At 48.2% G+C, this 13968-nt stretch overlaps 1 protein-coding gene across 1 annotated transcript in view; it reads left to right on the plus strand.

The window, feature by feature from the left end:
• The window catches only part of Lrfn2 (leucine rich repeat and fibronectin type III domain containing 2), a 26500-nt gene extending 12943 nt beyond the window's left edge, over positions 1-13557 (plus strand). The window contains exon 2 of the mRNA XM_050165103.1: positions 12591-13557. Within this exon, the coding sequence (XP_050021060.1) occupies positions 12591-13557 (967 nt within the window). The remainder of the gene's footprint in view (positions 1-12590) is intronic.
• Positions 13558-13968: the final 411 nt, after the last annotated feature.

Consider the following 13968-nt stretch of genomic DNA (forward strand, 5'->3'; position numbering starts at 1 on the left):
CCAGCCTTCTCCCTTAACCCCACACCCTCTATCCACACCAGCCTTCTCTCTTACCCCCCACACTCACTATCCACCCAGCCCCCCCCCCACTATTCCTATTGCCGTGATTGTTCCTATATGAAGATGAGTGCCCAGAGCCAGGCCTAAGGACAACTTCACCTAGGGAGATCTGATGAGGTTTTTGTGGAGGTTCCCAGATGCAGCATGGGACCTGGCAAGCACCCTAAAACTCACCTCTTAGTCTCTGATCTCCCAAGAAAGAGAATTTGAACCCAGGCCTGCCACACTTTACAGAGAGTGTCTGTACACTTCATTTCCCAGGACAAAGGAGATGGAAAGGACTGGCGGAGTGTCCTGTTGGAAGTGGGGTACAGATGACAAGCCTAAGTCAAGGCAATATCTCCATCACCTTCTCACTACCCCACTCCCCATCTCTTCCTTGCGGGCACCCCCAAAATTATCATCAGTGCCCGGGGAGATGCAGTGGGAAAGCAGGATGCACAGCCCCAGCTGACTCTCCTGCCATTCCCTCACTTCAGGGGAGTCGCAGTTAGACAAGTGGAAGGACTTTCCAGGCAGGATTAGCGTTATTAGAGGAACAGAGCTTTGAATTGAGGGCAGAAGTGGCTTAGAGGCCCTGGAAGATCCATCAGAGTCAGGCAGATGCATGTCTTCTCCACGCCAAGGGAAAGGACGGTTAAGCCCTCAAGTGTTTTCATGCTTAGCTTACTGTTTGAGTCACAGCTACACTGCGGCCGCTGGACACACTGAAGAAACCAGGCCATGACTAGACCCTAAGGACAGGCAGGCTTGGTGTGGAGGGTGGAGAGCAATGGCCGAGCCTTGGTACTCCGTGAGCCACGTGGCCATGGCTTTTCTGTGCTGGCGTCAAGGGCCAGGCAGGCAAAGAGGGCTGAGGTTGGCATCATGAATCTCTGCTGTGAGTTTCTGACACAGGGTGTCTGGCAGAGGGAGCCGCTGATAGATCACAGCTGGGCTGTTGACCTTGAGTCTTAAACAAAGCAAAGAATAAAAGGTCATATTTGCTCCACCAAAACCCTGGGAGCCGTGAAATATCAGAGTGTGGATAAAGACGTCAGTAAATCAGCCACTGCCAGGAGCTCCTGCTTCGTCTTCCAGCCTGTGGTGGGCATCCTACAGGCAGACAGGAAGGGTAAGAAGGTGGTGCTGCAGAGGGCCTCAGGAGGTAACACCCGCAGCCCCACCTGCCTCCCAGAGACATGGTCCTCCCTAGAGGTCAATGCTGGTGTCTTCCTCTATTGCTTTCCACCTTGCTCTTTGAGACAGTCTCCCATTAAACCTAAAGCTCACCAGTTGTCTAGCCAGCTGGTCAGTGAGCTTCTTGGACATTTATGTCTCCACTCCTTACTACTCTGACTGTCTGCTGTGGACATCTGTAAGAGAGCATCTACCAAGAGGTCAGGAAGAACAGGGTACAGTAGATGGGCAGACAGGTTATAGACCTCGCCACCCTGGGCAGCTCCCCGTAAGGATGACATGGTTCACCCCTCGCTATGGGCTCCTCATGGCTGACCACAGCCTCAGCAGCTTTCCTTTGCCTAGTGTCTTAGTTAGGTTTACTATGGCTGTGAAGAGACACTGAGGCCTACTGTTATAAAGAAAACATTTCATTGAGAGGCTTTACTTACAGTTTCAGAGGTTGCGTCAATTATGGTCATGGCAGGGAGCATGGCGGCATGCGGGCACAGGGGATGCTGGAGCTGAGACTGCTACATCTTGCAGGCAACAGGAGATCAACTGACACACCAGGCAGTACTCTGAGTATATAAAATCTCAAAGCCCGTCCCCACAGTGGCACACTTCCTCCAACAAGGCCACACCTCCTAATAGTGCCACTCCCCATGAGATTATGGGATTGTGGGGGCCAATTACATTCAAACTACCATACCTAGTAACCCGGACAGCCAGGTTCACAGGTGTGTGAACACACACACACACACACACACACACACACACACATCATGTAAGCTATTTTGCAAACAGGAAGGCTGAAACTCTGGGAAATGAAGTAACAGTAAACATCTAGCCCCTGAGTTGTAGAGGATTTGAGTGTGGAGCTCAGGCAGCTGAGTGTTGAGTGTTGAGTGAGTGCTGTGGATGCTATTTGGAGTTGGTGAACTATGGCATAGCCCTCAGGCCGCCGTTCCCTGCTAGCAGCTCCTCTGCTGATAGGCTTAACGAATTCTAGAATGGCAGAAGTGGGTGAAGCATGGAGAGTTAAGGTGATTTGCCCCAGGTCACATGCCAGTCACAGAAGCAGGGCAGACAGAGCCTTACTGGCTGGGTCTGAACATAGGGTGTGTGGTGTGCGGGGCCAAAGGATGCTCATCCTCCAGCCTCCTCCCATAAGCTCTCCAGGACCTCCCCTGGGTGGGACAGAGATTCTCCTTCTGAAGTCTTTTGTCTCTAGCCTTACTCTGCCTTGGCCAGCCTGTTTATTAGAGGCAGGGGTGTCTGGGAAGATCAGCAGAAACACAGCAGGGACAAGTGTTGAGTGGATTTCTCTGTCCCACCAGGAGGAAAAACATCTCTCCCTCTCTCTGAGGGGTGATGTAGCTCAAATAATAAAAACCCAGAGACAGATATTGGGGTTCAAGCTGAAGGTTAGAAAAGCAAAGCAGCCGACCACTGGAGAGCTCTTACCTCTATGAAATCTTCAAACTAAAAGAGAATGAGTTCCTGTCTCCTCCCACTTTACATTCCTCTCTAGTGCTGGGATTAAGGGCATGCACCACCGCTGCCTGGTCTGTATGTCTGACGAGTGTGGCTGTTTTGTATTCTGATCTACAGCCAAGCTTTATTTATTAAAATATAAATGAAATTTCACTACAGGATGAGGCACATGGAGGGCCAGATGCCACGAAACCTAGTATCCCCACAGCAGAGTCAGTCAGCACCCCACCCCTCATCCATGCTCACTACCCTCCTGTGAACGACAGCTTGTATTTCTGAGCATTCGCATGTGAGTGCTGTGCGAATGGAAGCTGGAACCACAGCAGCTTCCCCAGAGCTTCTGCAGTCCCTGTCAACATCCATCCGTCCAGGCCATAAGAGCCAGCAGACCACAGTGCAGGGTCTGAACTTGATCTTCAGATAGTCTCCAGATGGCATCATGACTGGTTTAAAGTATGTATTCTTTGGGGGAGGGGTGCACACGTTTGTGGGTTTGTGTGTATAAGTGCATGCATGTATAAGTGCACATATGTGTTCCAATGTGCATACACTTGCGTACATGGGGGCCAGAAGTAAACTCCAGATATATTTCCTCAAGAGCACTCTTCACTTTTCTTTTTTTTTAAAGATTATTTTTGTCTGTGTATGAGTATGTATGTCTGTATGTGTGTATGCTACATGTATGCTGGTGCCCATGGAGGCCAGAAGGAGGCATTGGATCCCCGAGATCTGGAGTTATAGGTTGTTGGGAATTGCTCAGCAAGGGAGCTGGGAACCAAACTTGGCTCCTCTGAAAGAGCAGCAAGCACTCTTAACCACTGAGCCATCTCTCCAGATGCTCTTTTTTTTTTTTTATTTTTGTAAAGAGGTCTCTGCTTGGTCTGCAGTTTGCCACTTTGCCTTTCCTGGCTGATCAGCAAGCCCCATGCCCAGATTTTTATTTTATTTTTTTTAATTTTAGATGATCTGTTCTGAGAACAGAACTCAGGCTTTCAGACCTTGCTGAACACAGCTTTATGTGAGCCTTTGGGCAAGGGATCTCTCTTCAATGAGCCTCAACTTCTGATTTCCTCATTTGTTCGTAGGGATGATAGTCCCCCACCACCCACACACAAAGGGTTGGTAAAAGGATTAAATTAACATGTGCAAAATATTCAGAATAGTTTGACACTAGTAAGCATTAATAAACGTCCATCAGGACCATCACACATATGTCTTTCTTTATGGATTATTGTCAAACAGTCAACCTTGATACTAAAATGTGCTTCCTAGCAGGCTTTAATTCTGCCTACTGATGTTCAGGGCAGCACTGTGCTCTTGTTCCTTGGTGTCTGATGACAATTTATTACAGAGCACTTCCCAAATACACCAAAGTTCACATTCAAGCTCACTGTAGGCATGTAACCCAACACAATGCCTTGGTATGCTACAGCTCAGCCCCGTCCATGTATCTTCCAGTAGTAGCTACTATGTCAACGCTGCCTAAATAGTGGGAGAGCTTTTATTCCAGGGATAGTGACCAGGAAAAAACAGCCAGGATCTGAGGTGAGAGTTCAGTGGACAAGGGGTTTGTCTTGCAAACATGGAGCCCTGAGTTTGGATCCCTATAATCCATGTAAAAGGCTGGGCACAGCAGTGTTTGCAACCCCAGCACTAGCAGGACAAAGACAAGGGACACCCCCAATCTTTCTGGGTAGCCAGGTTGCCCTAGGCAACCACTAGGCTTGAGGTTCAAAGAAGAAACTATGTCCCAAAAGAGGCAGAGAGCAATACAAGAAGACACCTAGCTCTGACCTCCAAAGGTACCTTACACTCATGTGCACACACATATTCCACACATAGACACATATGCACACATGCACACACACACATATCAATCCATATTTAGAAATTTTGGTTCAAATTCTTTTGAACACATCGGGCACCATGTGTTCAATTTGGAGACAAAGAGCCTGCAGATGCAGAGGGCTGAGGGACTTGTCACCCTGGCCCAGTCTCTTTGGACTGAATGGGGGTTGAGCTGGCAGTGTATCTACTTGAGGCTCTTTCTCCAGCTATGATTGCCACTGCATAGAATAAAGATACTGCCTGATACAACCTGTGTGTAGCTTTCACAGGGTAAGAACTTGATGTGAGTACACATGTGTGCTTCTGAACCAGTCACATCTTTCTTCCTGGCTATTGATCTTGGGGAGAAACAACTCCCTTTGGGGCTCATAGGCCTGGGTGAAGCTCGAAAGCAGGGCACATCTGCCTTTGTTTAATGAGACAATTTCTTGTGGGCTTAACATGTGGAGGCTAGCCAGAGTGGGCAGCAGTTGTGGAGCTGTGAAGATGGGTGATAAGGGTGCAAAAACAGGAAGTAAAGCCAGCAGTTTGACAGGACCTCACTACATGAGTGCCACAACTCAGTAGGCCACAGTGGTGTGTCTGACAGAGGGAATGGAGACAGAGTCTCTGGAATGGAGGGTTCTGGGGCACTGAAGGGGATGGGGCTGAAGGAACAATGAAGATAAAAGAGGAAGTGTTTGTTGATAACACAAAAACGTCAAAGGCTTTTCTTTAGGGATAGATCACTTCCTCTAATACAAGTCTATATGTTTACCCTTGTTTTGGTCACTCCAGTCTCCTCATCTCACCAGAGAAACTGCATGAGGCAGGGAAGCCTCGCTGTTTTGGTAGAACAGTGCAATAGATTTAATCCAGTGTGTGTTCTACCATCCGGTGTCATCTATCACACTAGTGAGAATACTTGCTTCAAGGATACTGAGGCCTTCTTGTCCTCTAGATAGACAAGATCAAATCTCCACCCGGGCTAATGTACAACAGAAGGAGCATGTTGGGGAGGCATTCCTGCTCTTGAAGGTCCACCACACATGATTTCCTTCCACACATTTGCCAAAATGTACCACTTGGACTTAGCTGCAAGGGATGCTGGCAAATATGGATGGAGATGGGAGACCTTGTGGATTAGTTCCTTCACTTGTTTACAGTGGCAAGATACCTCCAAAAAGACTTTAGAAAGTAAGGGCTTATTCTGACTCACAGTCTGAAGGTATAGGCCCTCAGGGAAGGTGGCAGGAGAGTAAAGTAGCTGGTCATGCCATGTCTGAGTCAGAAAGCAGAGAGAGAGAGAGAGAGAGAGATGAACTGGTGTTAACTGGCTTCATCTTTTCCTCCTCCTTTTTCAGTCTGGGACTCAAACATATGGGCCTGTGCTACCCATATGCAAGACAGGTTTTCCTTTTTCAGTTAGTCTTCTAGGAAAACTTCCTCCAGACTCAGAGTGTCTCCTAGGTGACTCTAAATCCTGCTGACATTGGAGGTTAACCATTAAATCATGGAACCAGGAAATGGGTTCTGGAACTCAATCTAAAGGCTTGACCTTTAGGGCAAGCATGCCTATTCTTGGGGGAAACTGTGCCATTAGGAAATAGTAGATCTAATCTGCCATTGTCTATAGGAGGTCACAGAGGAGGTCCCTTCAGTATATCAGAGGATGGGGGTTCTAGTGGGAGAAGGGGCAGAGTGTTGACTGATATTGATAGTTACCAGAGCTTTTTGTACCATATCTACATAAACACACACACACACATACATAGAGATAGAGAGATACACAAATACATACACACATACACATAATCACAATGATACTTCTCAGACAGACTCACAACCCCCCATATACATAATTCTTCTCTCACAAATAATTTTTAAATACACATATGTTTATACATACCAAGTCCCTATTTTGTAACCATAAAAGGTCTTCAGATGCCCAAGTATTAATTCCTAAGGAAAGAAAAGTACCTCTCTGGAAAGCTCTCAGACACACCCAGGATCTTAGAGATCACTATGAGAGAGAGGGGGAAAGGTGGGGAGATTGAAGCAACCATTAATTAAGACCTGTTCTGTTTTTGGTAAGTGCCAATACATATCAAGGCAGTGCAGAGCCAGGGATAGACAATGCTGAAAACGGCTAAGAAACCAGCTTCTAGACTAGTACCTCTCAGGGCACTCCCTAGGAAAGCCTTTTTTCTTCTTCGCAATTTGTTGCAGAGCAAGAATTTTAGAGGAACATAATTGGAATAAATTCTCAGAACACCTATCACGTGCTTGTATGTGACAACCAGTGCTAAATCTCTACAAAACATGGGCACTTATCCCTGTCTTCTGTATTCTCTGACTGTTGATCAGGGACAGACGGTTTGTAGGCCAGCATCCATTTGTGTATCGTACTTACATGATTCTCTCTCCTCCATGGAGCAGCAGGGATGTGACAGCTCAGCTGGCATTGGTCACAGTTAGGGTTACTCCATTTTAGTCCCTATGCCTTGACCACCTCTTTGCAACGAGGTCCTTTGTACAGTTTCTGTTCTCCTGTATCATGTCTACTTAAACTATTTCTGCTATCATGATTCCAGGTATGCAGGTCTGTGAAATACATATTAGACCAAACATTTATTGATAACAGCCCATCAAGAAATTGATTTTTGAACAATTCCTTGGTATACATACAATTTTACCATGTGCTGAAGAGCAAAGCAAATTTGCATACTAATGAGATGGATATGCTTGTTTATTTTTAAATGAAGAATTAAATCTTGGCTGAATATTTGATACTGGAGAATGTGGAGTATCTTCAACATTTTTGAGAGTTGATTGATATTTTGATTTTGTAATCTGCAATACTGAGAATGCCACTTTGCATAAATACATAATATAAAATGGCAGAAGGATATTTATGGCCATTTCAAAAGACATTGACAAAAATTCTGTCCTAATCCCAAGCCAAAAAATCATTTAATTTGAGTTTTCATGTGACTCAAGCCAGCAGCTCAAACAACAGTTTTTAAAATCAAACACAATACAATCCAAAGATATATAATTTGATACTTACATGCTGGGCAAGAATGGGAAAAAATAGTAAAATTTTGCTTTTTATAATGAAGCCAATATGTTTAAATAGAGCAGAAATCTCTGTATGTAGAGTAAAAACACTAAAATATGCAATAGCCTGGTCTGAGGTGTTCCAGGCAGAGTTTGTTGGCTGTGCTTGGTGTGACAACAGTGACAGTGTGATGTGTACACACTGCACGCTCAGAATCAAGGCTACAGTGTCATGGGATGCAGACAGTGTAGTGTGTACACACTGAACACTCAGAATCAAGGCTTCAGTGCCACGGGTTGCAGCATGGGTGAATGCTTCCAGAAACATATTGGATGTATTGTGAATTTGACTTTGTATTAACTTGGGGCTATTGTGTTTTCAGAAATGTTCAGGTGTTGCTGAAATGTTCATTACAGTTATGGTAGTTATATGTTAAATGGTCCTGTAAGGTGGTTATGACATGAAGTTTAAAACATCAATAACAATTTTTAAGTATGTGTGTGTATTACTACGTACATATGAATGTATTGCCTGTGAAGTTCAGAAGAGGGCATTGGATCCCCTAGAGATACAGTCTGCTGTGAGCCACCCCATGTGGGAGCTGGGAATTGAACTCAGATCCTCTACACAAGCTGAGCAATCTCCCTGGTTTTGAGCTCTCTGCTGAAATCTAAACTCTAGATTTTGCCTTCCTCCACCCCAGGCCAGGCCTGACTGACTTGTGATGCTCTTACCTGAGCGGGGAAAGTTAGAGGGTGTTGGGGCGGGGTTTAATATAAGCAGTGGTCTAGGCTGGAATTTCTGATAAGGAACTTTGGTGGCCTCTTGTGAGTCTCAGACCCTTGGCAAGAGACTTAGGAGCTATGTCATTTCACATCTAGGTCCCAAAGTGAAATATCCAAGTATGGAGTTGGGGATGCTTGTTTAGCTGGGAGAGCTACCGACTGATGGGCAGGAATGTAGGAGGAACACAGAATTCTGGACTTGCTTCAAGAATTACTGGGTAGCTCTCTTAAGGAGGATGTGATGGGGTGTGTAAGAACTCACAGGTAGTAGATGAGCTCCATTCAATCCCTAGATTCTGACTAGCACCCACTTTTCTCTGGTGGTTCTCTGGTACCTAGAATTTACTGGATGCCATGTATTAAACAGAGCAGTCCTGGGATCGGGGCAGATTCTTTGGTTGTTGAAACCCCCAGTTCAGGCCACAGACACTACATGAAAAGCTCAGCTGAAGAACAGTGAGAACAGAATCCCTGGGGCTTATTGACCAGCCAACCTAGCTTAGCCAATGCACTCCCAGTTTAGGAGAGTATTACTTCAAAAAATCAAGGTGGAGAAGCCACCTTAGAAACAATACCTATGGTTTACATCTGGCTTCCACATACACACATATATATATACATCTGTGTGTATGCGTGAGCGCGTGCGCCAGCACACACACACACACACACACACACACACACACACACACAGAGGTAAGATTCCCATCGATGGCACTTGGTCCTACCTCTGTCACTTCTCTGAAGGGAAGAGCAGTCATGACTTTCTTCAAAGTGTCAGGAGGTTGAATGAAACCATGTGCTCACAGAAAGGCCAAGTAAAAACTGGCAGCTACTACTAGAAAAAGCAAACTTGATTCTGCCCCAGCTAGGCTAGAAAGGTTTAGCGCTCTCTCTCTCTCCCTCCCTCCCTCCCTCTCTCTCTCTTTCTCTCCCTCTCTCTCTCTCCGTCTCTCTATCTCTATCTGTGTGTGTGTGCATGCACACACGTGAGCCCTTCCATGTGTCTAAGTTGGCCAGAAGAAGGTGTCAGAGCCCCTGAAGCTGACTACAACAGGCAGTTATGAGCTACCTGACATGGATATGTTGGGACCTGAACTCAGGTCCTCTACAAGAGCAGCGAGTTCTCTTTATCCTTTTCTCTTCTCTGACTGTTTATACCAAGAGCAGAGCCCTTTCTGATTCCTTAGAAAGCACAGCTAACCTCAAGCTGACTTCTGGGCTCATGATCCATGTCCTAGGGCTGCTAGGGCGAGACATATTAAGTGTGGAAAGTCGTGTTCAGAGCAGGTATTCCAGGCACAGGGACGCAGTCTCCTCTCTCAGGGCTGTACTCTTGCAGTCCCCACAAGCCAGAGACCGTACTGGGCTTGACCCAGATCCATAGCTGCACTACCTGGCTAGGGTCTGGCTCCACTTGCCCATCTTCAAAGTAAGGATCGTGAGAGCCAACCCTGCCAAGCTTAGAGCACAGACAACAAACAAGGGTCATGTCAGACTGCTGAGCCTACAGCTGCCAGCAGGCTCTGTCCTTACCGGCATTAGGTCCTGCTGCTCCAGTCGGCACCTCAAGACACCAGGAGAAGGAACTGGTGAACCTCAGTGTCTCCTGCAGCCCTGCGGCACTGGCCACACCAGGGCCCTTTCTTGGATCCTGCCCAGGCTTAAAAACTTGTAGGTGGTCACAAGCGACAGAGGATACTGTGCTCTGGGGAAATGGATGTGTGATAAGTTCCAGGGCAGTGAGGACTTAGAACAACAACAACAACAACAACAACAACAACAACAACAACAACAGCAAAGCACCAAAACCCTTTATTTATAGCCTGGCAAGATGGCTTGGAGGGTGAAGACACTTGCTACGAAGCCTGAAAACCTAAGTTCACTTCCCGGGTCCCTTACGGTAGAAGAGAAAACAGACTCTTGCCTCCACACACATGACATGGCATGCATGCCTCCCCACCCCTCCACACACACGACATGGCATGCATGCATCCCCACCCCTCCACACACACAGCATGGCATGCATGTATCCCCACCCCTCCACACACACAGCATGGCATGCATGCATCCCCACCCCTCCACACACACAGCATGGCATGCATGCATCCCCACCCCTCACACACATGGCATGGCATGTATGCATGCCTCCCCACCCCTCCACACACAAAATAAACATATAAAATGCAGTAGAAAGCAGACTTCCTTTAAAAATTGTTATTAGTGTCTGTGCACATGCACAGATGTGATGGCGCATGTATGGAAGACAATTTTATAGAGCTGACTCTATGTCCATCTTTTCAGGGTTCAAGGGTTGTACCCACTGAGCTATCTTGACACCCCCCAATAAAGAATTTTTTCGATAAAAAAAACCTATTTCTATATCTGTCAGTGACTGAGAAGTTAGTCCTAGCTGTGTGACCGTGGGCAAACCATCTAACGTCTCTGAGCCTCAGATATTTCTCTGTACTCTGAAATAAGAGCACGTTGTCACTCTGAAAGGTCATAGTGTCTGGATAAAGAGAAAAGTCCCAGATAGCCCTAAGATGCTGGTCACCGCTGCTAGCCTCTTCCACCCCATCCCCTGTGGGGCAGGGGTACAAGTGGGGATTGGAGAATCAATCTCCTTTAAGAGAACTCCCAAGCAGACTGGGCCAGGACAGCAGCCCCCAGGAATTGATGGGCTGTCAATCGCTGTCAGCTTCGTCCTCCCAGCAGGTCCTCAGGTGGAAGTCTTTGGGCGCTGCTATTTCATATTTGATATCTTAATCATTTTGCTTGGCTCTGAGTTTGAGAGGATAGATGGGAGTTGATAGAGGCATTGTGTTCTCAAGGGTGAAGGCTTTAGAGATAGGAAAGGGGGGTATAGGAAAGCTTCAGGGGGTGTCTTTATTCTGAGGCTGACCTCTCTGCAGGATTGCCTATGGGAGTGGCCCAGACCCTATCTCTGGGCAGAATAGACTAGATGCCATGGCAAAGGTCTTAGCGATCAGCTTGTTTCCAAGATTCCAGAAGGTTTCCCCAGGACAACTCAGGCTACCATGGACAAGGCCCCATGTGGAGACACTGATTCCTATCAATCCTTTCTCAAAGATGGCAGGATCAGGCAAGGCCTTCCTAGCCTAGGAACTCTGCTACAGGTCTCTGGGATGAGCCAGTTTGCTGACAGAACGTGACAGCTCCGTGGGAGTCAGGGCGACCTCCTGGGCTTCGGTGGGTCACTGTCACCACCTCTGAGCAGCATGTTCAGTCTCTGTCACCTGCTCTCTCCTGTTAACACCAGCAGCCTGCAACAGGAACGGATCCTTCCGCACAAGGAGCTCCCTTGCAGGAGAGAGGTGCTGGGTTCAGGCTCAGGGTAGGACCTTTGATTCCCAAAGCAAAGGCCCAGAGAGGTCTCCAGGACCCCTGAGGACTTCTAGTGTTAGGGGATGGGTGGAGGGATGTTAGCAACAGATGTGGGGGAGGGGCAATCACCCCACTAATTCCTGAACCTTCCTTGTCCCACCCAGGTGCCTTTGCACTTCTCTGTTGCCCCCCTCCCCGGCCCCACATCCACCTCTGTCCCATGTCTAGATGCCTCTCCTCACCCATACTTTCTTTCTTTTTTTTTTTTTTTTTTTTTTTTTTTTTTTTTTTTTGGTTTTTCGAGACAGGGTTTCTCTGTGGCTTTGGAGCCTTTCCTGGAACTAGCTCTTGTAGACCAGGCTGGTCTTGAACTCACAGAGACCCACCTGCCTCTGCCTAATCCCCGAGTGCTGGGATTAAAGGCGTGCACCACCATCTCCCGGCCCTCACCCATACTTTCAACTATCATTTTATTTCCTTCATCTTTGAATTCATTGCCTTACTTTTGGGCACTTACTTAGTCAAACCTGGAGAGAATGTCTGTCTCCTTTCTTTTCTCTGAAACTCCATCCCAAACATTTCTCTCTTGTCTTTGCTCTCGCCCCAACTGTCCCCTGCATCTTCCAGATCACTTCGTTCATGGTTTTACCATTTTCTCTGCCACACCCCTAATTCTTGCCCCTTCCTTCTTCCTTCCTCTCTCCCTTCTGGTCACCGTTTATCCACCATTTCTACCTTTCCCGGTCTCTGCCGTCCTCTCAGTGGGCCTGCATGTGTCTCTGTTGCTCTGTGTCTGCCTGTGACTGCACCCTATCACCCCACCCTTTCTTACTCTCTGTGTCTGCCTCCCTCCTCAGGATGATCCCAGCCTCCAACAAGGCCTTCGTGGTCAACAACCTAGTGTCCGGGACGGGCTACGACTTGTGTGTGCTAGCCATGTGGGACGACACAGCCACGACGCTCACGGCCACCAACATTGTGGGCTGCGCCCAGTTCTTCACCAAGGCTGACTACCCACAATGCCAGTCTATGCACAGTCAGGTCCTGGGGGGCACCATGATTCTGATCATCGGGGGTATCATTGTGACCACGCTGCTGGTCTTCATCGTCATCCTCATGGTCCGGTATAAAGTTTGCAACCACGACACCCCGGGCAAGATGGCGGCAGCCACTGTCAGCAATGTGTACTCGCAGACCAATGGGGCCCAGCCTCCACCTCTGGGCGGGATCCCTGTTGGGCAGCTTCCTCAGGCACCACCCAAGGTTGTGGTCCGGAATGAGTTGATGGACTTCAGTACAAGCCTGGCCAGGGCCTGTGACTCTTCTTCCTCCAGCTCTCTGGGCAGCGGGGAAGCTGCAGGCCTGAGCCGGGGTCCCTGGAGGCTCCCACCCCCTGCTCCTCGCCCCAAGCCCAGCCTTGACCGCTTGATGGGAGCCTTTGCCTCCCTGGACCTCAAGAGTCAAAGGAAAGAAGAACTTCTAGACTCCAGGACTCCAGCAGGCAGAGGGGCAGGGACATCAGCCAGGGGCCACCACTCAGACCGAGAGCCACTGTTGGGGCCCCCGGCCACCCGTGCCAGGAGCCTCCTCCCTTTGCCCCTGGAGGGCAAGGCCAAAAGAAGCCACTCTTTTGACATGGGAGACTTCGCAGCTGCAGCTGCTGCTGCTCCTGGTGGCTACAGCCCTCCTAGGCGGGTCTCGAACATCTGGACGAAGCGCAGCCTGTCTGTCAATGGCATGCTCTTGCCCTTTGAGGAGAGTGACCTGGTGGGAGCCCGGGGGACATTCGGCAGCTCAGAGTGGGTAATGGAAAGTACTGTGTAGCGGGGGCGGGCGCACCCTTCCTCCCGCTCTCGGTCAGCACTGGCAAGTGTTTGTGGAGTTTTTATGGTGATGTTTACATCCAGGGACAGTCTTGTCTCCCTGTCAACAGCCTCATGTCCTGCCCAGCTACACCTCTTTCCCCGTGTCACCTTCCCATGCCTGTCCCCACCACCCAGCGGGGTGTGCTCAGGGAATGGGACTCACTCAAGTGTCAGACTGAACCCTGAGTGTTTGGAGAGGCAGCGTACTGCCTTTCTACTCACAGATGTAGCGACAAGCAAGCGGCTTCGGATTGCTTATGGATCCAGTGTTGTTTTGATTTCTTAATTTATTTTTCCATTTCCCAGACTCCTCTTCATTCTTCTGGAAAATCGAGAGTGTTCTCTACGTGTGAAAGTGTGTTCCCAGAAG

Source organism: Alexandromys fortis, unplaced genomic scaffold, assembly GCF_014885135.2.
Source record: "Alexandromys fortis isolate MF-2015 unplaced genomic scaffold, M_Fortis_MF-2015_v1.1 scaffold_121, whole genome shotgun sequence".
Lineage (NCBI taxonomy): Eukaryota > Metazoa > Chordata > Mammalia > Rodentia > Cricetidae > Alexandromys > Alexandromys fortis.